At 33.9% G+C, this 25,553-nt stretch overlaps 1 protein-coding gene across 1 annotated transcript in view; it reads left to right on the top strand.

Annotated features, from left to right (window-relative positions):
- Positions 1 to 25,553, top strand: part of CSMD1 (CUB and Sushi multiple domains 1) — a 1,016,265-nt gene that overhangs the window by 976,687 nt on the left and 14,025 nt on the right. The window contains exons 57-67 of the mRNA XM_026844050.1: positions 2,207 to 2,380; positions 5,159 to 5,341; positions 8,295 to 8,471; positions 9,457 to 9,636; positions 10,978 to 11,151; positions 12,166 to 12,339; positions 14,719 to 14,792; positions 18,014 to 18,125; positions 19,221 to 19,400; positions 21,081 to 21,125; positions 24,783 to 24,944. Of these exons, the coding sequence (XP_026699851.1) occupies positions 2,207 to 2,380; positions 5,159 to 5,341; positions 8,295 to 8,471; positions 9,457 to 9,636; positions 10,978 to 11,151; positions 12,166 to 12,339; positions 14,719 to 14,792; positions 18,014 to 18,125; positions 19,221 to 19,400; positions 21,081 to 21,125; positions 24,783 to 24,944 (1,635 nt within the window). The remainder of the gene's footprint in view (positions 1 to 2,206; positions 2,381 to 5,158; positions 5,342 to 8,294; positions 8,472 to 9,456; positions 9,637 to 10,977; positions 11,152 to 12,165; positions 12,340 to 14,718; positions 14,793 to 18,013; positions 18,126 to 19,220; positions 19,401 to 21,080; positions 21,126 to 24,782; positions 24,945 to 25,553) is intronic.

Genomic DNA, 25,553 nt, shown 5'->3' with positions numbered 1-25,553 from the left:
AAAACTGGATTTATTCACATTTCAATAATTAAATAATTAAACAAAATACAACATTTTAAATACAAATAGCTGTATAAAGTTGTTCACTTGGCAAGAATATTTTAATGATACCAGCATGTGCCTCACTTTTTATGTCTTAAAAAAAAAAACAACAATATGAAAGTCTGTGGCCCAATTCTGTTGGTGATTGCTTCTTCCTTCCAGGACTGGGGCTTCAGTATGAAGGAATACTCCTTATGCAAGGGGCAGAAGAGAATGGAGAATATAGTTCATTTACCATAGCTTCCCATTTTTCCACATCAAGTGTTTTGGAAGTTTGATAGCATTTTCATGCCTTTCTGTTTTTAGACAGAGCTTGAGGAAAGTTGTAGGTGTCCATCTCCTCAGAACAGGGGTTCCTGACCTTGCTCTGAGGACTATTGAGGCCATGGGAATTTTCAAATAAACCTAGGAGGTGTCTACATTCCTCAGTCATCTGTTGGATTAGCTGCTGCTAGTTTGCTGCTGGTGGATTGAAACAGTATTTGAATCCCAAATATCACCAGGAAAAATTTAACATTCTTTCCCCTAAGAAAAACTCAATGAAATGAATAGGGCTCTGTCTATGAGAAAGATCTGTTTATCTATTCACAGATTAAGTCACTCAGAGTCTCTTCAAGTACTATGAGATGTAATTTTCAAAGTTTATCAGTGATAATATTTTTTTTTTTTCAAGCATAACATTGCTTTTGATGATAGGGCAAAGCGCTTGGAGAGGCAGGTGAGACAGATTTTGAACGCAAAGTGGACACAATTCTTACCATGAACAGTTCTACTTTGAGTAAGAAAATAGAAACACACTGCTGTTATATATGCAAGACAATATTTATGAGTGTCATTGCTTAAAATGGATACTTATTTTCTTCTTCATAAACTGGGAAAATTTCATGCTATTCACTACAAATCATTATATAGCCACATTAAGGTGACGTACATATGATTTTCCTTAAAAAAGCTCTGATCACCTATGGCAGCTCCTTCCAGAATTGTGACAGGACTAGAATTTGCATGGTACTGAAGAAAGTTTATTGAGATAACTGATCTGCCTGAAAACTAAACACTTTTCTTCCGTGGGACTACTGTTCAGCCAGATCAGTGTTCTGATTTGTTTACTATTTGCTAAATGAATGCTTAAGTGAGCCCAAGGAAAGCAAGAGAAACACACAGCAGTAAAAGAGCGATGGTAAGGACGATGTCTTTTGGCAGAAATCCATTGTGCAGTCAGTTTGACATTATCATGGGACCCAGTATAACAGAAATAATTTTGATGTCTGTCAGGAGTAATAGTCATCAGAATAACAATCTCTTTTTTTATTATTTTTTCTAAAAATATGTTAGATCCATAGATCATTCAGTCAAGTAACTCATAAATCTGCTCAGGTTCAATTGCTTGTTCAGTTCAGTTGCCTGTTGAAGTTGTATGGCTGTTCACTAAAGTTATGTAAAATTTATCTTTGGTTTTCCTTTCTCTACTGAATGACCTAAATTGTACACAAAAAAGCATTCAGGATTTGATTTCTAGTTAAGATTACTCGTGTTTCCTTATATAACATATCTGAACTACTTTTTTTTTGCAAGTTATTCTGTACCAAAATGGGTTATCTGATTTTTTCTCAAACAAAATGTACATAAACTTATGCATTAATATGATTATCAGTAATCCATTTTCCCCTTTTTCATTCTAGTGCAACACATTGCTATAATATTACCACATATTAAGCTTTTTTAATTTCTCTACACTGCTTAAAATGTGTCTAGTTATTTTACAGATATGATAAAGATACTTAACTGTTATCGTATCTGTAATATATAAGCACATTGCAACATGAACCTTATTTGGTTTATTCTTTCCCAATCTTAACAGTAATAATGTGTATCATTTATAGGGCAGGGCAGTGAAGGGAAATGAATGAGGAAAGAGAGCTCTCTATATTTTCAGGGAAAGACTAAACTGGATGGGTTAGTTTTACATGTAGTTTTATATGTAATGTTACAAATGACTATAGCAAGAACAAAAATGAAGATATGAAGGAGCTGAAATCCAGATGGAGTTTATGTTGTGTGGAACCAGCCTCAAATTTAAAAGTTGTAATAGGGTTGGTTTGTTTGTTTGTTTTTTCCTGTGCCATGAAAAAATCTTCTAATGTTGTTCTCTTTCCTCTGATAGCCATTTCTTGTGGACATCCTGGGGTACCTGCTAATGCAGTTCTTTCAGGGGACAAATTTACATATGGCTCCATAATTCACTATTCTTGCACAGCGGGTCGAAGGCTCATAGGAAATTCTACTAGAGAGTGCCAGGAAGACAGCCACTGGAGTGGGACTCTCCCTCACTGTTCAGGTACTTGTAGAAACCATAATCTGAATGTCATCTTGTAATTACAGGAACAAAGCAATTTTTAACTACAGACAGTAGTTAATATTTCTTTTCCAAGTATATTTAGCTGAATTATAGCCATTTATTGAAATATTCTCATATATTGTCTCATTCTCTTTGACATTACTTCGTAACTTTACTCCTTTATAGTTGTATACTGCAGTATATACAAAACACTTTAAAACCTGGCAAAGCTCTGCTTAAAAAGGGTGCAGGTATTAAATTTTATTTTTATGAACACTTTTTCATACAGGAAAATGTTAATTAAAAAACACCACAGTGAAGGTACTAGATGGTAATCTTCATACATTTTGTTCTTCTTTCATTTCCAGAAATATTCTTTATTGATACATGTGCAAATACCATAAACCTCTGCAATGTTCTTGGTGCTGCCAGGAAGTACAGGAACAGTTTATTCTCCCCTAGATTAACTATGTAAATTTAGAAGAAACTATTTTATGTTTTACATTACACATTTTTGTTGAAGTGAAGGGCTCGGATGAGGATTGGCTATAAGGACATCCACAGTGTATAGTCAGTTTTGTAAGAGAAACAATCTACACACACTTTGGTATATAAAAAACCAAACGCCTGACATGTTTAATAAGAAAATTTCCTAATGAGAAACTTGTACCATAATTACACATTTGATGTAATTTAATAGGTGTAAGTTATTTAAATTCTGTACCTTGCAAAAGCTTTAAATAAGTGTTCATTTTAAATGGTCCATTCATAAGCTGATTCTTCAAGGATGCTGAACAGATTTTGAAACAGTGAGGAAAGGCAGTGAACTTAAATCACTAATGTGATTTAAAAACCAATATGTATAACTTGTATTCTTAATGTCAGTGAAAGAATGATTGTGCCCAGGACAACTGAAACAGCTAATTGGTTTTATACTTATGGGATCTGAAAAACAGTCCCAATGTAATACTTGAAACCTGTATTCTCTTTCTGCAAGGGGTTTATTTCTTTATTATATATACGTTTGAATGAATGATGCTATAAATATGATCTCAGGGTTTGTTGTCGCCTAGGACATGCTGCAGTGATTGACACTTGTATCTTTTAAGTTGGGATTGTTTAAGATGACTCACACTCATTTTTCAGTAATGGATATATAGTCTTCTACAGTGCTAAATTAAAAAGTGTCTGGACCTTCATAAGAGTGTAAGTGCCTTTTTCTGTACCCTTACATAAACTTTTACATGGCTCCAGTTTAAGCTTTCTCCAAGACAAAAAGTAGGTGTGGCCAAGAAAAAAAAAATCTGGTCATTCATCTGGATTAATTCCCTCAGCAAAGTCCCAAAGCAAAGTGAGACATCATCAGAATTTTATAATCATAGATCCTTCTTGCCCTGAACAATTCCTGCAGTCTTTGCATTCACAAGGCAAAGTATGTGCCACATATCTGTTTCGTGCTGTAAACATGCCACAGTGGTAGCCTGAATCACATCCCTCATGTTATTTCACACAAATTAAGCAGACAAAAATGTCTGTGAAATAATAATGTCTTGAAGTAAGGGGAAGCAGATGGCATCCAAGAGGCCACATCTGGCTTGCCGAATGAACAGTGCCAGGGCATAGGTCATTGATGACCTACTTGATCACTGAGACCATTATACTCTTAGAATTTTACCCAGAGCGGTTTTCACCCATCCTAACAGCACTCCATCAAACAATGAATAAATACTTCACAAGTTAGTGTGTGCTTGAGATCATTCTCAACAGCCACTTCGGATGTAGTGACCCTGTTTTGGAGAGTGAGTTTAACAGTGCAGATATGGAAAGAATATACAGCTGGCTTCAAGACACTCACACTGTTTACTCCTTCAGCTGAGGGGTGTGCCTATGATGAAAAACCTATATACAAAGATACAGACTTCAACCTATGGAATTATTTACACATACTTTGAAAATAAAGCCCAAACCATAATTTTAATAGAAATTCAGTCTAGATATGTAACTTAAAAGTGGAGAACTAAGGATAATGTTGCTATGAACCCCAATTTAGACACAGAGGAATTTATAAGAGATACAATTTTATGTCAAATTTAAAATAAATTGTTGATACCGAGACCATATTTCCTTGACCATCTTGGATAGCATTTCCTGTAGCAGACACTTTATCTGATAAAGCAGCTGACTGGTTCATCAGACATATGAGAACATGTTTGAGAGATCTCTTGTGCAGCACCTTCTTTCTGTTGTAAAATTGTAAGTAATACTTGCATAAGGATTTAAAGGATAAGGAAAATTATGAGGAAAATTGACAGGCACAGAGGGCTAGGTACCGTTTAGTCTTTTCTGTGGATATATGTATTTCAAATATATTTCTTAAGAAACTTGAATATGGTTCTCTTCAGTCATGCTGTTTTGTTATTAACAGATAAATTGAACAATAAAGCACAATTTGTAGAAAACATTATTTACATCAAAAAGATAAGAAATTTCTTGAACAGACAAATAAACCACAGAGGTGCTTCCTATGTTCATGATTTCCTGTTATCTTTTATTTATATCACATTCTGTGTTTAAGTCTGTATAGGTCTGAGAAGCAGGCTAAAAACCATGTTATTTTCATCTTTGGCTTTGGTTTCATGCCCTCACACTGGAAGAAAACCGATTAATTATAACAGAAACAATACAGACAGTAGTACTGTTCGCAAATCAGTATCTTCATTAACACTACATTTGCACATAGCATCTCTGCCAATAGATTTGCTCTGTTGTGTTTTGCAGGAAATAATCCTGGCTTTTGTGATGATCCAGGAGTACCAGCTCATGGGTCAAGACTAGGGGATGAGTTCAAAATAAAAAGTCTGCTACGTTTCTCATGTGAAATGGGTTATCAGCTGCGAGGATCTGCAGAACGAACATGCCTGCTTAATGGTTCCTGGTCAGGTATACAGCCTGTGTGTGAAGGTAGATATTGATACTATTGACATTTATGGCACCATTCAATTACATTTACTAATGACATTTTATTCTTTAATTAAAAAGAAATTCTATGCCAGAAGTATGCTTTCATATTGCTTTGCAGAAACTTGATGTAAAAGAATTTTCAAGCAGTTCATGTTTTGCTCAAAAACCTAAATCCAAACTGATAAACTTGAGTATCAAGATTCCGAAAAAATTATTCTAGTTATACAGATATTGACCCTGAAAACAGAGAATAGATACCTGAGTTAAATATAAAATTTAAAAAATGCATCTGATTAAAGATATGAAAATGGAGTGACAATCTGTCATCCATCTTCTATGATATTTTCATCTTCTCTCTATGTATTGTCTATGCATCCAGAGCTGAACAGATCATAAAATAAAGTTGTATTCATAACTAAGTATAAGTTAATGTATATTTCTCCACATAAGTTAGACTAATTTTCTCTGAGATATACTATTTCTATACAGGCTCTTTCAGAAGAAATACAACAGAGATGTATTTCTGGAAGTCACATATTAGAATGAGATAAAAAAATATAACAAAGGATTTTTACACTTTTATGCACTGTCAGAACTGGAAAGCAGTAGTGGAAGACTTTAGATTAAGTTTTTAAATTACTTCTTGTTTTCCAAGAATGTTTGAAAAGTTACTTTATCTATTTCATGTAAATAGGAAGATGTGATAAATTGTATTAAGCAAATATAAGGGAATGAAAAAAAAAAGTAGTGTAAAGATTATTTTATAGTCACTTACTGTCAAATTTTCATGTTGTGAAATGTTAAAGACTTGTTGTCTTCATGTAAATTCCATAAGCACATTTACCCTTAATGAATGCATCCAAGCTTTCCTAATGCAGCTCAGTGTGGTACCTTGACCAGTATCTCCACATGGTCTTTAATTTGTTTTATTAGTATTATCATATCATCATAGGATGGTTTGGGTTGGAAGGGACCTTAAACATCATCTAGTCCAAGCCCTGTGCCATGGGCAGGGACACTTCCCACCAGACCAGGTTGCTCAAAGCCCCGTCCAACCTGGCCTTGAACACTGCCAGGGAGGGGGCAGCCACAGCTCCTTTGGGCAACCTGTGCCAGTGTCTCACTACCTGTATACTAAATAATTTCTTTTTTATGTCTAATCTAAGTCTACCTACTTTAAAACCGTTACCCCTTGTTCTGTGTCTAGAGGCCTTGATAAAAAGTCTCTTTCCATCTTTCTTATAAGCCATCTTTAAGTATTGAAAGGCCACAGTAAGGTCTCCCTGAAGCCTTTTCTTCTCCAGGCTGAACAACACCATTCTCTCAGTCTTCCTTCATTTTTCTGGCCCTCCTCTGGACCCACTGTAACAGGTCCATGCCTTTCTTTTACTGGGCACTCCAAGCTGAACACAATACTCCAGGTGGGAATCTCATGAGTGAACTAAAAGGGGAAAATCACCTCCCTTGACCTGCTGGTCATGTTTCTTTTGATGCAGCCCAGGGTATGATTATGACTGGAATTTCTTCAGTTCTGTAAGGAGGAAGGAGCAGCAGAGACAACTGCTGTGTAGTGACTCTAACTCCCCCCATCCTCTGTTCCAATCGTGGGGCTGGTAAAGGAGCCTGAAGTGAAGGAATTAAGTTAACCCTGGGAAAGAGGGGACAAAAGGTGTTGGTTTAATGTTTGTCTTTTTGTCCTTATCCAAATCTATATTCATTGTCAATGAATTAAAGGAACTGTCCGCAAGTTGAGTCCGTTTTGCCCACAATGGTAATTGGTAAGCAGTTCCCTTGTCTTTATCTCAACCTATGAGCTTTATCATCCTGCTAAGAAGGGGGCAGTGAGTGAGAAGCTGGGTGGGCATTTTGCTGTTAACCAAGGCTAATCCACTGCAATATTCCAAGCCATTAAATTTAATCATATTTATATTTGATTATATCATTGTATTAGACAGTGTATTTCACTTCTCAAGAGACCACACCTATTTGTGCTGTAGGAAGAGTAGAAAGAGTTGCCAATTCTTGAAAGATGTGCAAGAGAGCTGATGTATGCCCCCAGTCTCACAAACCATTTGATGCTTTGTGGAAGACTGAAGGAAGCAGTTTGATTTAGATGCTCATTTCTTACTAATTCTTGATTAACCCTGTTAATCTCTTAACCTCATGATAGTTTTACTTTAGTCTTATGAAAAGGAGTAGTCTTTGTCCAAAAGTTGAAGGTTATCATACTTTTGTCAGTGTGTTGTCTGTTGGGATGGTCAAAATAAAGATGCTTTAGAAGAACGTTGTTAAAAAAATTCAAAACAACAACAACAACAACAAAATATTGTCATGATTGGCTGGTGCATTGGAAAAAAAATACACTAAACCCTCCCAAAAAATCCAAAATGTAATCAAAGTAAACCACTGTCAAATCTCGGATGTATGAAGTTGAAACATAATCATTGCCATAATGTATAGCTACAGATGCCTAAAATATATGGAGGCCAATACAGAATGTGATATGTAGGCCAATACAGAATGTATGTTCTTTTCTTGATTCAACAAAGTAATAGAGAGTAAGATCATAATTTACTATTTATGCATTTTCACAATTGAAAGAGGAGATACCAGAAGACAGGAAGAGAGTAAAAAAATGTGCCCAAAGGCAAAACAGAGGCACAGGTCTGTCAGAAATTTCTGAATGAGCTTTATTCTCTCCAGTGACTGTATTAGGTGGAGTGGAACAAACCAAGCAAAGTATCTGAATCAGCAATTGAAAAACAAAACCAAAGAAGATATTAATTCAAGAATGTTCATATTAAGAATTTTCTTAGTAAAGCTTGCTATAGATGATGATGATGATGATGATGATGATGATGATTATTAACCTAATTCTTTTATTTATATGGTTTACCCCCATTTAGTCACCTTTCATGGAACTACTGATTTTTTTTTAACCTTTTCTTCACAGCTGTATCTTGTGGAAACCCTGGAACCCCAGCCAATGGTATGATAATATACACTGATGGGATATTGTTCTCCAGCTCAGTGATTTATGCCTGCTGGGAAGGTTATAAAACTTCAGGGCTAACTACTAGACACTGTACTGCTAACGGGACATGGACTGGCACTGCTCCAGACTGCACAGGTCAGAAATAAACTTTCTTCTTGTAAGGCCTTAACCACCTTTCATACTGAAAATTATTATTTTATTAGATAAAGTAGCACATTTTTTTCCCCATTCATCTGTCTTGAAATACATGAATATTTCATGTATCTAAAGGTACATCCCTGTTTAATACATGGTAGATATTTCCAGATAGATAGAAAAATGGATACATATGTAACTTTTCTGTATTTGTTTACCTCATGAATGCCAACATTGAAAATATAACATTATTCCCAACTTTAGAGTTTCCTTTAGCATTTTCCTTTTTTTTTTTTCGTTTTGTTTTGTTTTGTTTTGTTTTGTTTAGGTACAGAGAATGAATTTCTGGCAGTTCTAAATCAGATTTTACCTAACTTGATACATTACTATGCCATTTTTTATTGTGAGCCAGATAAGTCAGATCTGACTGAAAACCATTCTTCTAAGGACCAAGAAACAGAGCAGTGAGTTTGGGCTACTCCATCAGGAAAAGCACGCAGTGAGCAGAGGGATGATGCAAAGCAAGCAGGGCCAGTGGCCTTACTGAGAGGGCCAGACCCACAGTACATCAGTTCAGTGATTAAAAAAAAAAAAACAAAAAACAAAAGAATAATTTCGTAACTCTGTTGGAATTGCACTGCACCATCAACATTAGGCATAATGTGACAAAGATTCCTGTGTGAAGGAAAGAAAAGTCCTGTCAAAACTACCACTAACAGGCTGCAGTAGCAGTAGAGCATAGCAGCTTAAGCTAGTGTATTTAAGGAACATAATATTTGACCCATGATATTGCAATGCTTCAAAAATATGACTTATAGTTAAGAATTAGAAATTATGCTTTTGATTTTGTGTAAAATATATTAATCTTTTTTTTCTTGTTTTGTACACTAAAAAAAAAAAAGGACATTAGCTGTTATATAGTTGAATGTTTCATTACATGTTCATTGGAAAAAAAAAAAATCTCTTTTCTTCTTTTCCTCACTAGTGATCAGCTGTGGAGATCCAGGTGCATTAGCAAATGGCATTCAGTTCGGAAATGACTTTACCTTTAATAAGACAGTCAGCTATCAGTGCAATCCAGGATACTTGATGGAGCCTGCCAGTTCATCCACCATGCGTTGCATAAAAGACAGCACTTGGAACCAGAGTAAACCAATTTGCAAAGGTGTGCTTTTGAACTTAAATAATTTATAAATGCTGTTTTGATGCTATATGTGAAAAATCACTAATCAGTGTCTTTATGTATAAAAAAATTGTCAAAATAGTCTCTAGGACAATTAACATGCGAATGCAGCTAAAACATTTAGATAAGTATCTGTGTAAAATTTGTGTCTATTTTGCACATATGCTGTGGTATAATACCAGTCAGAATAGCAACATGAGTGACTACAGTAGAATCAAATCACTCTGCAATGAAGATTATCAGAGTGCTCAATTTAAAATGCTAGGAATGAAGTACTCATTTTGCTTTTTGGGCCCTTTTATCTTGAATTAGATGGCCAAAATTCTGTAAAGGGATTCTGCAAACCAAAGTTTCTGTAAAGATTCCCTTGTTGCAGTAACGTAGTCATTATAAATTGACCAAAAAAATGATTCACAAATAGCTAATTACAAGTAATAACATAAAGGTCATAGTGGGGATGAGGCTGAAAGGCAAATAAGGCAGCCTCGTGAAAATTGTTAGCACTACTATGGGAGCTCAGGGACTAAATTTAATAGCCTAGGGCATCTTCTGCTTATAAAAGGCCTAGATTGCCAACTCATCTAGCACTCCTTTAAAGTGATGTCTAAGTCTAGCCTAGTAATTAAATTTTGGCAGATGTATTCAACTGACTGCATTTTCTGTTGTAAAAATCACTGACTGAGTGATTTTACGGTTGTGCTCTTTGCTGAAAGAACTGATGTGTAAATGTAAACTTGGTCCTTCCAGATTTCATAATTTTGGGCACTCTTTCTGAAGCTGGAAAACATCAGAATATATTTTAAAGAGCCTCAGCCGCTAATTACCAATTAAGTCAATGTCCATTGTGAGCTGAAAGCCTTAGAAAATGAGCAGGTGAATAAACAAAGTCATATTAAGGGCTTTAAATAGTGCTGGAAAACTAGTTTTAAGTAGAATGTAAATATTTAGAATCATGGAATCATAGAAACGCATTTATTGAAATAAATCATATTTATTGAAAACTTTTGCATAGCTCAGTAGCCTGTTTCCAACAATGATCAGTAATGAATATATAGGGATGAAAGTCAAAACTGGATAAGCTATATACTATTCTGGCTTCCAGCAACCTAGAGCTGAGGGACTTCCTGAACCTAGAGGTGGTATTTTTGTATTTAAATTCGTTTTCTCTCTATTACAGGGTGCTTTGTCGACACAGGAATGCCTTTTTGGAACTGCACAACATTAAATATTATTTTTAGTTTCAAAAGTATGAGTAGATATTATGTTGCATTCTCTTAAACCCTATAAAGTCTTGAAATGATAACTTGTCTTTTTGTGACACAGCTATTACCTGTGGCCCCCCTCCACCAGTACTCTATGGGAAAGTGGAAGGATCTGATTATCGCTGGGGTGCCAGTGTGAGTTACAGCTGTGCAGAAGGCTATCAGCTATCTAAAACATCTATTCTCTCCTGTGAGGGTCAAGGAATTTGGCGGGGAGACATCCCACAATGTTTGCGTAAGTTTTCAGGGTACAGTTGTGTTGGGATTCACCAAAGCTGCAGTCAGTTGTGTTGTGCTCCAGTCATTTTCTCACAGTTTAAAAAGGACTTAGCTAGATCCACCAATATATGGACAACTGCAGAATTCTCTCTCTCCCTCCTCCAGAAAGTATACCTTCTTATGAAATGGAGGGATTGTGCACATTTAAGGTCATGGTCTTCTTCCTTTCCCCAAAAGTCATCTTCATCTCTTATTTCCTAATTGGACCCATCACCATTTGCCTTACTGATAATCTTTCTGAATTCAACTTGTGGTGAGCATGAATAAAATTTTCCCTTGCACTTCTTTTTTCTTCTTTATTTCCATTCGCATTAACAGGTGAAAACAAGAATCCTCACCTTTAAGCTCATAGCCTTTTCTTTTAAAATTATTTTAAATAATATTTATAGATTTTATAATATTTAAATTATTTAAAATATTAAATCATGCTTTTCTTTTTAAATTACTTTTTATTTCCTGAAGATGAGTACATACCCTCATACCTTGTTTGTATTTGGTTTTCAGCTGCTTCTAAATCTGTCAGCTCATCTCTTTGTCCTTCAATTCTTGTCAGGACACTGACAAACATTTTTCCTTTACTTAATCAGGGAAAAAATTTCCAGCCTACTCAGCTGAGGGTGACTGGTGTGAAAACTGGATACATTTTGAAGCATTACAATATAGTGTTGTCTACTTTGAGATTACTTTGTCATTCAAATCTAATCAGCATTTAAGTGTCTCAATTAAAAGGTCTATTTTTCCAGGTTAAGTTTTATGCTTATAGTAACTATAACAGTGACAATTAATTGTAAGTTGCCATCAAGAATTAATCTGAGCTACAATCCTACACAGACAAATGAACATAGCATTTGCACTCATATTCAGTATGCCTGACTTGCACATAAAACAATGCAGAATACTTCAGCTGAAGCGTGTGCAGTTTTTAATAGCCTATTTTTTTTTTTTTTTTTCTTCCTTTTTTATGTATTAGCTGTGTTCTGTGGTGATCCTGGTACTCCAGCAGAAGGACGTCTCAGTGGAAAAAGTTTCACCTACAGATCTGAAGTTAGCTTTCAGTGCAGACCTCCTTTTATTCTGATAGGCTCTTCAAGAAGATTCTGTCAAGCAGATGGTACTTGGAGTGGAATTCAGCCAACATGCATTGGTAATAACTACCACTGCTTCTGCTGTTTCTACTGAGAATATTCTTGATAAACTATTACAGTATCATAAATCTAGCAATTAGCTTTCCAGATATAGAAAATGTCTGTGTAATATAAAAATAACTAGGTAAATAAGGTTATATTTTCAGGATAAAAATTTTAGGATAAACACAATCACATATGAAGCAATTTGTAAATTTACATGATTGCTTGTCTGCTGGAAATGTAGAAAGTCAATAAGTGGAAGCGCATATATTTGTTCCATCTATTTTTAGACTCTTAGATACACTGAAGACTTTGGCAGATTAAAGATCAGATTCTGTCATTGGAGAGTTATAGGCATTTGTCAGAAACAATTATAAATCAAAAAGGGGTTTGGATTTTGTGAAAGTGGCTTGTACAGCTCAAAAGCATGAAACATGCTGCATCTGATCTTTTGAAATACCGATAAACTGACAAGTACTATCAGTTTCTTGCTGACTGATGTGTAACTGATAGGCTTTTAGCATGTTACATAATCAGACTAACAGAAAAACGCTGGCCACCTGTAATTGCCACTGACATCAGAATCAATCATCTTTGATATTTCTAAACAAACACATTCAGATACAGACTGTAGCCCATTTGTATAATTTGCTATGGCTGAGATATTGTCTATGTGGAAGAGCTGGGGTAGGCATTCTGGAAAAAGGTGGTAAGCATGGTTATTGAGAGCAACCTGTATTTGTAAATTAAGACATTAACACTCAATGCAATTCTTTTATATGAATTCAAACTCCTTCTGTCCTTGGTTTTTATAAACTGGGCAATCCATCTTGTATCTATGTATTGTAACAGATGCAAGAATGTTTACAAAATCTAAATCTCAGGTCTATTGTGAAGAATCAAAATGTCATAATGACATTTCCATTTATATTTTATATAGCATAATATAGAAGCACATGGAAAATACTACATCAAAGACATAAGCATTTCTTTTACATCATTGTTTTTATGTAATTGTAAAAAGAAAATATTAGACCATCTAAAATATTTACAGATACTATTGTTAAGCAATTTGAAAAATAAGGTCAGTGAACAATACCGACCTCTGCCTAGAAGTGCCATATGATGGCAAATGATAGCAAGCTTTTCTATTTCTGTATATTGATAATTTACATACTTTGAGAATTCTTCCTTTTTTCCCTACTGTTTCTGCAGATGAAACATCTCTTAAAATGTCAGTTCATCTTCATCTGTCTATTATTAGCAATAGCATTCCAGCTGATGATAATCTGTAAAAAGTTCTTGAGCTGTTCAAACAGCTCAAGGTCCAGAATAAGTTTCAATTTTGTTCTCACACATTAGCACAACATACACCTAGCTTTTGAACCCTTTGGTAAATATCAGTCCAGTTGAAATATTATGCTCTACTGATGGTCAACATTGAAAATGAAAGTTGACCAAAACTGAAGTGTTATGTTATTGTACATGATAACTTCAGTTTTCCCTCTACAGAAAAATAAAATGGTTACAGGTGAAATATAGTCCCAAGCTGTTTTCTTCATAAAACAATGTCAGCACAAAAGCAGACTTACTTGCCAAGAAGTACATAGTACAGAAAGATCCATTGGATCAATCCTGTGCTGCCTACCTAGTGGATGTGACTGGGCAACCTCAAAACAAATACACCATCAGAATCTGAAGTGGACATCGCTGAGTTGAAAATAGTTTCAGGCTGCTTTAAATTCTGTTCACGAAACTGATCATCAGATAATCAGTTATATGCTGTTGGCTTTTTTTTTTTTTTTTTTGGGGGGGGGGACGACACACGACTCTCTTTTCATTCTCCAGCAACAAAGCTGTAGTCCATTTGAAACTTGTTTTCTTGGTGACAATGAAAAATATTCTATCAAAAAAATTAAGTATTTTACTTGCTATAAGAAATCAGGCTGGTTTGGGGTTTGTTTTTTAGGGTTTTTTTTAAGAAATTGAACTTAATCATTAAACTGTTAATTGGGAATGAAGAGAAGGAAAAGATTTCCCTGTATGGTCCATCTGCATTGTAAATAGTGGGATATATTAGGTATTCAAAAAGGCTTAAAAGGATAAGCTTAGCATAACTTAATGCAATCCTAATGCTAAAGTCTACACTGCCAAAGATGCCTGCAAAAAATACCCTTAAATAATGACAGTGTACTTAAAAAAAGTATTATGATTTATCTTGCAAATACAAATGTAACATATATAAATACACACATATATATAAATACACAAATTCCATTAAAAATTCAATTTTTGTCATCATTAGACATTGATGAAATGACTTAATCTTTCCAAACAGTTTTAGAGTACTCTTTCTATACCATAATAATATCTGTTGTGTTTCACATTTACATTAGATCCAGCTCACAACACATGTACAGACCCTGGTACTCCGCATTTTGGAATACAAAACAGTTCCAGAGGTTATGAGGTAATTCTTTCTTTTATTTATTAGTTTTGTAAAATGAAGATGCATTTAAGAATTACAAATATATTAAATTATCTGTAGACTTAAATGTCTGATGTAAAATGTAGGAAATTTGCACTCCTTTTTTAATAAAAACTCATGCTTCATTCTCAGCTTTATTAAAATACAGCTTAAAGAAAAAACTTCTAACCTCGTAATATGTCAAGTGTTCAATTCTTTAGGAGACTTCAGTAGGGAAGACTATTTATAAATTGATTACCTAATATGATATGACATAATTACTTTTCTTTATGATCATAATTCTTTCATACATTGATGAATAGTCAGTAAATACCTAACAACCAAAGACCTGTCTGATCCAAAGGCCATGTAGTCCTTGACAAAAAAGTCAGCAAGTGGCTTTATTAAATTAACTATTCATGTTATTTTTTATTCCGTTAGAGATCATATAATTATTCTATGTGTTAGATCCAGGTTCTCTTTGATTAATTTATTTTCTGTAATTTCCAAATTCCTCACAGGTTATTAGTTTACTAAGTGACAGCCAGGAAAGTGACTGAGGAAATAAAATTAGATGCAACAATGACCAATCCACAGTCATTATATAGACTGATTGACCTCATGTGGATAGATTCTTCAGGTGTAAATATTTGTAATTGGAATCTAAAATATGTTCTGTTTGAGTTACCTGCTTATTTCTGAACGTAGGGCAGTGTGACACATGGTATTACAATCAAGCCAGTAGAACTGTTTTTCAAAAAATCCCTTCTGTAAGTTCCTCTGGTTATTGGTACCCTCCCTCTCCTGCAATTGTGATGTCTGTCATTGCTGTTGCTGTCAGCTCTTCACCTTCTGCTCCTACCTGGCTTGCAAATGCCAAGGCATTTCTCCCCTAGCCACATCTTGTGGCCTCACTCCTAAGGTGAGGTAACACCTCTAGTAATAGGTAGTCTCTCCCAGTAACAAGTGCAGATGCCTTTCTGTATGTTGTCTCATTTGGACCTTTCTGTATGTTATCTCATCTGGACCTTGTACCTGTCCCATCATCATTTCAAAACAAACTCTAATCTTTGCACCTAATTTGAATCAGAGGTTTGCTGGTTTTTCTGGTTTATGTCTGGGTGTTTTTTGTTTGGTTGGTTGGTTTGGTTTGGTTTTGGTTTGGTTTTTTTTTTTTTTTTTCTTTCTCTCCTCCTCTCTGCCTCATAAAGTTGTCTTTAATACCAGAATTGTACTGGCCAATTCACTATTCTAATGCCTGTTGAACATGAAAGCTAATTTTCTCTTCTTATTCACCTCTAGAGGCAACAATAATAGGTTTTCATGTGTTCTGTATTTAGTCTTTCTCATTTGTACTTTTCTTCTCAGATCACTATCTGGTACAACAAGATGTAGACTTCTCTCCAATTACTAGTGAAGTAGATGGGGAGGGCCTATGTGATTAGCGGGGCTTCCTGTTTGTATGATTTAGCCAAGCTTCTGTAATCCAGCTTTTAAGTCTTTCCTCATTACAGAAAGGTGTAATGACAGGCAGCAGACCTTTGAAGGGTTTTCCCCTATCTACCAGCAGCCTGTCTTGCCCCATTCATTTTGTGCATTTTGTGCATTTTATGCTTCACTGCACTGTGACTCTTACAAATGCCTCCAATGTTTTTCATCCAAATGTTATACAAAGAGTGCACTGCTTTTATTTTTACATTTATTTGTAAAATGCGAAACACATACAACTCTACCTTGAACCTAGACATTATGTTTTTGCTTTGTCTTTTGGATCAGTGAGGAAATATTTGCAGCTCATCATTATTTACTGATACCAGAATTGGCGATTTCACAAGAAACAAGATTACTTAGAGTCAAGACCAGCCACACTGTTGTAGTCTCTACTAATGACATGCTGTGTGTCCTTGGTAAGATAGAGAGGTGAATATGTTTTAAAAATAGAGAAGTCTACAAAGCCATATCAACAATTTGACCTTTAAAAATATCAGTGAATTTCCCAAGCCACTTCAGGGAGAATTGGTGTTGCGTTTGCTGAACATCTATCAGGATAACCTGTTTTAATGTAACTGAGTATATAGTTAACAGGTATCCACTTTTGAAGATAACTGTCCATTTTTAATGTCTACTGAAGTCCTTCTATGATATTTGCAGTGTAGAGCAATCTGCATTTACATACCTGAAAGCTATTTTATTAATATGCATTGATCACTACTCATTTGCAACTTACTTGGATTTGTCTATGTGATATGTTACTTTATTACTAAGTCATATAATTTCAAGTAATATTAATTTTTGTGCGTTTTTTAAATTTCATCTGATCATATTTATTGCCAGGGTTTTTTATCCAAAATGAAAACATTTCTCAGCCTTTCATCCTTAAATATCTTGGCCTGGAGTTATATTCTGATTACTTTTGTCAGTACCATAAATTAATCCATTTTACTAGAATTTTCCACACAGTTTCTCTCTCATATGTTAGGAACATTCTTCATCACAAGCAGTTTTCATCACATGCAAATTCTTCATCACATGTCCTCTTCATGAATTTCTGCTCTCAGTGGAAGTCCAGAGTTTTCTCAGTTACTTTACCGTTTCTTCTGAGGAAGGTCATATCACAGTTGACCATAGGAAGGCTTTCTATAACATCACCCTGCTATCTGAACGATTCAAGTAAGACTTGGATAGTTTATAGTAACAAATACAGTGCAAGGAATTGTGGCCTGGAGTTTTCTCTAGTACGTTATCTGTAGATGGAACAATTCTTAATATTTTTTTCTTTTTTCTCTTAAAAACCATTTTTAGTCAAGTCGCACGATGAGAAACCTCTGAAACAGACTTTATGGTCAAGTTCTACTGAAATATATGCAGTGTTGTACAGGAAAGAGAGACATGTTGGTCATTTAATTTGCTTCTGTCAGACTGACAAACTGATAATCTGAAATGTATGAGTGTTGTTCTTTTCCATGTGCACAGCCTTGTCAATGTTTTTCCACTTATGGCTTTTAAATAAGTTTACCAAATGCCAATTGCTCAAACTTTTCAGCACGTTTAAAAAAAAAAAAAAAAAAAAAAAAAAAAAAAAAAAAAAAAAGTTAACTCTAGAAACTGTAAAAAAAATATCTTTTTGTTTTTAAAAATATCTATCTAGTAGCTTATCAGTGTCTTGATATCTGACTACACATGATAGATACCTCTTTTATCTAATATTCTGTTTTGATCCTTAGGTTGGGAGCACAGTCTTTTTCAGATGCAGAAAAGGTTATCATATTCAGGGATCTACCACCCGTTCTTGTCTTGCTAACTTAACTTGGAGTGGCATACAGTCTGAATGCATTCGTAAGTCTGGTTACTTATTTAATGAGTTAGAACACTGTGCAATTTTAAAAGAGTTACAGTGATGCATATGGACGTTCATAATAAATTATATACTATCAAAAATTAAACTTTATTTTAAATAGTATTTTCAAATGCTTTTTGTTTCCTATTCTAAGACTAAATCTGTATTTGGGATCTTAATTTGAAGTAAGATTTTTCTGATTTTTTTTTTTCATGAAGTTCAAAATAATTCTATCAGTTTTACTCTAAAAAGTCTGTCCTCATTAACCCACTGCATTAATTGCTTTAAATTAAACTAGATTTTCTCTGTGTTTTGGATTAATAGAGAACAGAAAGTGGCCTGAAATATGCAGGGGGCTATTTTGTTGGTTAGTGTTTTGTGAATCATAAACTAGAACTCAGCAAAATTCAGCTTTTCTGGGCTTTGCATGGTTATGCAAATGATTAATGTGTTTATAGCTCTGTATGGTTTTGAAGACATCAAATAACTATTGTATTAAAATACACTGAACTAAGTTAATAGTGATTCATTAGAATGACCTTAGATTCTTATCCTATTTCAAACCTTTGAGTTGTTATAAATGAACACCATGGAGCACAGAGAAAGAAGCGCGCTGTGCAACCATATCTGTTATAATCAATGTAGTATGACAAAGTCTTTCTATGGAACATTTATTTCAATTGAAATTTTTAATAGATTTATTTAGCACAATAAGCACTCTCATTTTCAAAACATTGAGTGGAAGTGATGCTTGAAGCTATGACAGTACAATAATTCACAGGACCAATCACTGCACCATGTACAATGGCACGTGCTTCCCTTCATCTTAGCTCTTTTTTGTTTGCTATCATGATTTAATTTTGGTGTATTATTTAAAAATACATGATAGTATCATTTCCATCTTCCCACAATGATAAAACTATACATCAGAGCTTTAATTTTACAGGTAATAGCTACTTGATGTTTCTAAAATGTGTACAAAGTTTACATAATGACAGGGAATAAGTTGCCATACATTTATTTCAAATTGCATAGTCTAATCCTATGGAAACTGTTTACCACCACTTTTTCTAACTCTAAAAAACCCTTTGCAGCTCATGCTTGCAGGCAGCCAGAGACACCGGCACATGTAGATGTGAAAGCAATAGATCTTCCTACTTTAGGGTATACTTTGGTGTATACCTGTCAGCCAGGATTTTTTCTTGCTGGTGGATCAGAGCATCGGACATGTAAACCAGATATGAAATGGACAGGAAAATCACCTATTTGTAAAAGTAAGTCATTACTCAAGTGATATGTTGGGTCCTACTTGGTTGGATTTCATTTTCCCTGAAATTTTTATTTTATAAGAGTAGGATTAATTTTTTCCACTTGGTATTTAAAGCCACATATGACACGACAGCTTTTGCTTTATGAAAGAAACAGTGAAGAAATAAAAGTGAGCATAGCATCTAGAACTCATGGAGGAAAACATGAGGATATATGCATGTAAATGCACAGGCATGCATACATAACTTTATCCCTAACAACAGTGAACAAAATTTAGCAAATAGAAACTATTACTTTTAACTGTATTTATCTTTATGTCATAGTTTTAAGGAATATTTCAAAGTATTCAGTGTTTAATGTATGATTCTCTATTAAGAACAAAAAAGTTATTTCATAGCTTGGTTTTTAAATTCATTCAGGAATGATTTTTGTTTAAGAAAATGTTCTAAAATAAAAATTAACAATGAAATAAATAATAAAAAACCCCCATCTTTGCACCAGACTACACTTTTATTTATATCAGTGTAAATTTCATATAGTTTTGGTAGATAAGTCTAAGTATATAGTTATGAGAGCTAGATTTGCTCTTCACATGCAAATAAATATGGCTATAAGTTCCCAATTCAGAAAAATAAAACAAAATTATATTTAGAATATGAATAAAGGAAAAATAGTCAGATGCCATGGGAAAGCTGTTTGTAACATAACTTTTATTTCTAATATGTCAGAGAACACTAAATAGATTTGATGTTTGAACAATATTTGATTTTCATTAATGTATGGGTAGACTTTGTTTCAACATTGTCAAGACATGTGATCTACATAAAAATGTATCTTCTTATTCGAGTTCCCCAAAGGATGATTCTTCATGGGTATTATATAATTAATAATTTAAGATAAACAATCTTGTTTGCTTTTTGGATTTTATTTTTTTTAATTTAAACAGTTATGGAAAACATTTCTATACGCAAGAATTCGGTTGTTTGGTTTTGTTTTTTTTTTTTTAATTGGCTTACAGTCTTTAGGTATAATTCTCCTTGAATGCCCTACACTTAACATTTGACCAGTCTAATCAGTGAGTTTCTGCTCCTAAAGAAAATCCATGCAAGACCAAATCTTCCTATGGGACATTAGCCTTTTTAAAGTGGCTAATGATACGATGCCAGAACTTGATCTGGGCTCAATGGACATAACTCTGCTGAGTGTACCAGAAATATAGCAAATGATACTGCTCATGATCCTTTCCCATGATATATGATCCTCCCATCTTAATCCACCTATCTAGCTTTTGCTGGTTTGTGTTATAAATGTATCAATCTTTATTAACTCAATTTTTACTATATTTAATATACTATTATTCATAATTAGATATAGTATTTGTCCCCTCTATAAGGCTCTCTTTTATAGCACTGGGACTGATATAAAAATTTTAGGCCTTAATGTATGAAATACTTAGCCAGACAACTTTTCAGAGTAAAAATGTTGTTTACCTAATTATTTTCTGATAGTTTGGTGTAATTGTATAGGTTTGAACATGTAAAGCATTCAAGGCCAGTTATTTCTGTTTTAAATATGGCTCTACTGGATAAGCGATGATTGCACCCATGAGGCATTGTTTTAACATTCTATTTAAAAAAGAAACCAAATATGTTCATGAAAATGATAATTTGTCTTTTTACTTGTAGGTAAAGGAGTGAGAGAAGTTAATGAAACAATAACTAAAACTCCAGGTTTGTATACAAGAAGAGTTTTAGATCTAAATAAATTAAATTGATTTTCACCCTAGATTGCTATGCATAATAAAACTATTTCAAATATTTAATTTAAGTATTTATTACTTATTTCAGAGGAATATAAATGTTGAGGTCTTTCATAAAAACAGGTGCCATGTAAAACCTAATCTGTGAAATTACCAAGCAACATTTTTTAACTTCTACAGTACCAATTTTGTGAATTAAACAAAAAAGCCGGTCAAGCCAAAAAGGATAAAGTATATATACACAAACCCCATATTTCATGTAGTTTTATATCAGAGAGATTGCTATAATGGAGAGCCTTATAACACGAGTAAACTATAATTGCAGAGAGTGGGTTAGGTTAAAGATCTGTCCTTGACACTGCAAATGTAAGGAATGACAAAAAAACTCCCCCCAAAAAACCCCAACCAGTTCTGGAAATTTTTATGGCCTTCATTTCATGGAAATTCTTAAGGTATTCTAAGGTAGGATTTCCTAAACTGTGTGGACCACCAACAGCAGGCAAATGTTACTCCCACTATTCTATGCCTCCTCATGAATATGTGTGCAGTTAACCTTTTCTTCCTGCCAGTGACAAAATAGAACAAATACAGCTGAGAAATCACTAATGTAGATCTTTTAGGTTCATTTTCAGAAAATGAGAGGCCTATTATTTTTTACTGACTTATTTAACAATGAGTTTTCACCAAATAAATGAGCTTGCAATTCTGTATTTTAGCAAGCTGCAGGGAAAGTAAGATTAATGGTTCACACTCATGGCAGTTCACAGAAGGACTCTGTAGAGTAGATGGGATAAAAAGGCGTTTCTGCTAATAATTAACCTTCCTGTTGAGTTTATTAGTGAGTGTCAGGTGAAGCCATAAATGAGTTCTTCTAAAATGTATTACTTTTACAGAATCACAATAAAGCAGGATATAATGTGCATTCATTATAATTAGTATACAGTCTTCATTTATTGGAGGATTCAGCTCACCGAACACTTAAGGTATGCAGTAGTCTGCTACCACACAAGTTTTGAATTATCAATACCAAATTAAAATATAAACCAAGTCTCCAAAGATATTCACTATGCAGACAATCAGTATCAATTCACACCACATCATGTCACTTATAACTAGTTTTGATAAGTACTATTTGAAAGACATTTTTTTAAATATGAAATGTTAAGATTGAAAATGCCAATAAGAGTAAGCAGAGTACTGAAACTGTAAAAAAATGACAGTAATTAGCAAGGAAAAGTTTCAAGTTGCTTTTATAAACCAAGTCTGCACTATTATTGTGTCTTTTAGATTGTAAATTCTATTTAGTATAGAACACTATGTATTTTGGAGAATTTTCTTTACCTTGTCTTAGATTTTGGTAGAATTCCATTTTCTGCTATCTTAAATATAATCTGTATCTTAAATAGAATCTATCTTAAATAGAATTAAACTTAAATAGAATTAAACTAATTGCTAGACTAGAGGTTTTGTAACAGAATAAAATCATGTTCTGAATTCCCACCTTTGGATATCTGAATACAAATTATGTTTACTGTTGTTCATTGAATTGCTATTTTTTTTATCAGAGTTCATGTTTTTGTAAGCAATAGTAACTATCATTTTTACAATACTGTAAATTGTAATTGAGTATAAGTTGTAACTAAAGAATCCTCACAATACCCATGTGATGTTTAAGAACTACAATACTCTGTTTGGTCCCTATGGTTCAAACTGCTCGGTATACTCTGCAAAAATAGTTAGGAAGCTATTTTAATGAGCAGCTAAACATTTCCCCATTTATCATGATCTGAGGAGAATCCACAGCTGGTGCAGTATTTCTATAATAATACTCAGGCAGGGACACTGTAAGGTCTTGGCAGAACTGGGTCAGAAGCGCTCTGATTCCAGAGCAGCATCCATGACACTGCAGCACGTGCATTTTAACCTTTTACAAAAACATGACTGGGGAAGCAGAAATGTATTTTCTTCCCCTACTGAATCTGTTCATCTACAGCAAGTGCTAATTTTGTAAATACTGAGTCAGTGGTACTATTTTGCAAAGACTAACAGATATTATTGACAATTAGAGGGGTTAGAGATGTTAGATAGTGAAGATGTTGAATGTGGCAAAAGAAATACAGTGTCTGCTCATTTATAAAAGTAATTTTCATTAAAAGCAAAGGCAAATAAAAATAATTTAAATATATTTTTAAAATGTCAGGTTTCAAATTTAGTGTATGCCACTACTGTAGCAAAGCAATATGTAGGAAAAATAGTCTGAAAGACCCTTTACAGAATACATATATTTGCAGAAAACATTTGCTTGTGGCTTTTAAACAATTTGAATGCAAAAGGCACTGAAAAAGTTATTATTTTTCCTTTTTTTTTTGGAAATGTGTGCTAGGAAGTGTAATTATATTATTAAGAGACAGTCAACGGTTACTCAGTCATCAGATTTTCAGATATACTGCCTATCCGTATGTTTTGTTGGAAATAAGTGGTATTATTGACCTGGGTTTCTTTTTGATTAATTTTTGCAGTCAGTGGTTAGGTGGAGGAGGAAATATCCATGGAATTTATTCAGAATGAATACACAGGATACATACAGTGATAAATTTCCTTTAACACAGACAGCTGCCTTTACATGTGCTCAGTTTGATAAAATGCAAAATATCCAATAATTTATTTCAAGAGTTTAGTTAGAGTGTGAAACACTTCTCATATCAGTCTTTAGCTACTTAGCAAGTATCATTTGTAGTGATCATGGATAGTAAGAGTGAATTTTAATAGTTGCTAGGGTTGTCATTTTGTAAAGATCTCATGTGATTGGTTAAACAGTTCTTTTTATGAAGTTTTATTTTGAACCTTAAAACTTTATTTTTCAAATTGTAATGCTACAAAAGTTTAGAACTAAGTGGAAAAATCTCTATTTTCACTTGCCAGAAGCTGCCCAGGGATACTAGGTGCTACCTAGCCAGGAGGAGGGTTTTGGCCAACTTAACTGTTTGTTTACCTTAACCATCATGTTTGAAGGAAGTCCTCTCCAAATGTTGTAACAGAAAAGTGTATGGGAGAAATAGAGCAATGTGTAGGGTAGAAATGAATGTTCAAGACATGTAACACCCTGTAAATGTATCTAACATAACAATAACTAAGAATTTTTTCTCTTCTCTGTTTCTTTTTTTAATTAATGTTAATATTGCAGATACTGTTGAATGAGAGACTTTTTCTGCTCTGTTGGTGATTTAGCCAAATATTTAAAATACAACATTTAATGACCTGTAAATAATTTATTTTTTTCTGTATAAAGGAAAAATACCAATAACATTACCCAAATACATAAACTTCTTCCTATCATTCATGCCTCATTTTATAGGTTCTTTACTTCAGATTATTCAAACTGTACTTTCTAAGCATCAGAACATTAGTTTTAAAAGTTCCTGCTCTGGCAACTTCACTGTTCATAAGTGAAGTAATATTGTATAGAGGAAAGATGTGGAGTCTAAAAATGACTGGAAAAAACCTGGTGCTAAACCAGGTCAATACAGATCAATGCTGTAACAGAAAAAATGAACTTAAGTATGGATTGAAAGATTGCTACTTTGTTGTAGTTTACTCCTTTCTCTCTCTTTTGCCCACTTTTATTTAGTTCCCTCAGATGTGTTTTTTATAAATTCGCTGTGGAAAGGGTTTTATGAATATTTAGGAAAAAGACAGCCTGCTACTCTTACTGTCGATTGGTTCAATACTACAAGCAGCAAAGTGAATGCCACATTCATTGAGGCATCCAACATACAACTCAAATTATCAGGTAGGTTCAGAATTTGGTGTTAAAAGAGCTGTTCTTTTAATTTTGTTCATCTGTTCATTTTTTTTTATATTTTCTGCCAAACACAAAATGAAACAAAAACTTTATGTTTTCACTAAAAATACTTTTTCTGCTTATTTTGCAAAAGGAAAGGTCCTAATGTAATGGTCTCCACAGATTTTAGTCAGTTTATATGCTGTCGCCCATCTATTTTTCCCCTTACATTTCAAATCAATGTAGAGGTGGGTTTTTTTCATCTCGGACTGTTGGATATTATTGATGTGTTAAGCTCACAGGTATTATTGAAGTGGCAGATGAAGTGTATATAGGCATTTTAAGAACTGTACCATTGAAAAGCTCCTTGTTCAATAGTGATCAATATCTGCCTTAAAACAATATGGCCTAGATAATGGCATAACATAAAATAGGCACAGAGAGCTAAATAACTTAGTAAATTACGCATACCTTTTAATCAACACCGTGCATTCCTTTCTGCAAATGTGGTTGTGAAGTTCTGATTCACTCTCTGATCACAGCTGTATTTGAAAAGAGCAGTATCAACTATCAGTACCTTTTAAGGTTGAGTTCAGAGAGAATTGCAGTAGTTGGCTG

The sequence above is a fragment of the Athene cunicularia genome (assembly GCF_003259725.1).
Source record: "Athene cunicularia isolate RWA chromosome 3 unlocalized genomic scaffold, athCun1 chr3_part1, whole genome shotgun sequence".
In the NCBI taxonomy this organism is placed as follows: Eukaryota; Metazoa; Chordata; class Aves; order Strigiformes; family Strigidae; genus Athene; species Athene cunicularia.
Note: the sequence above shows the minus strand (reverse complement) of the source record. Positions and strands in the feature narration are given on the sequence as shown.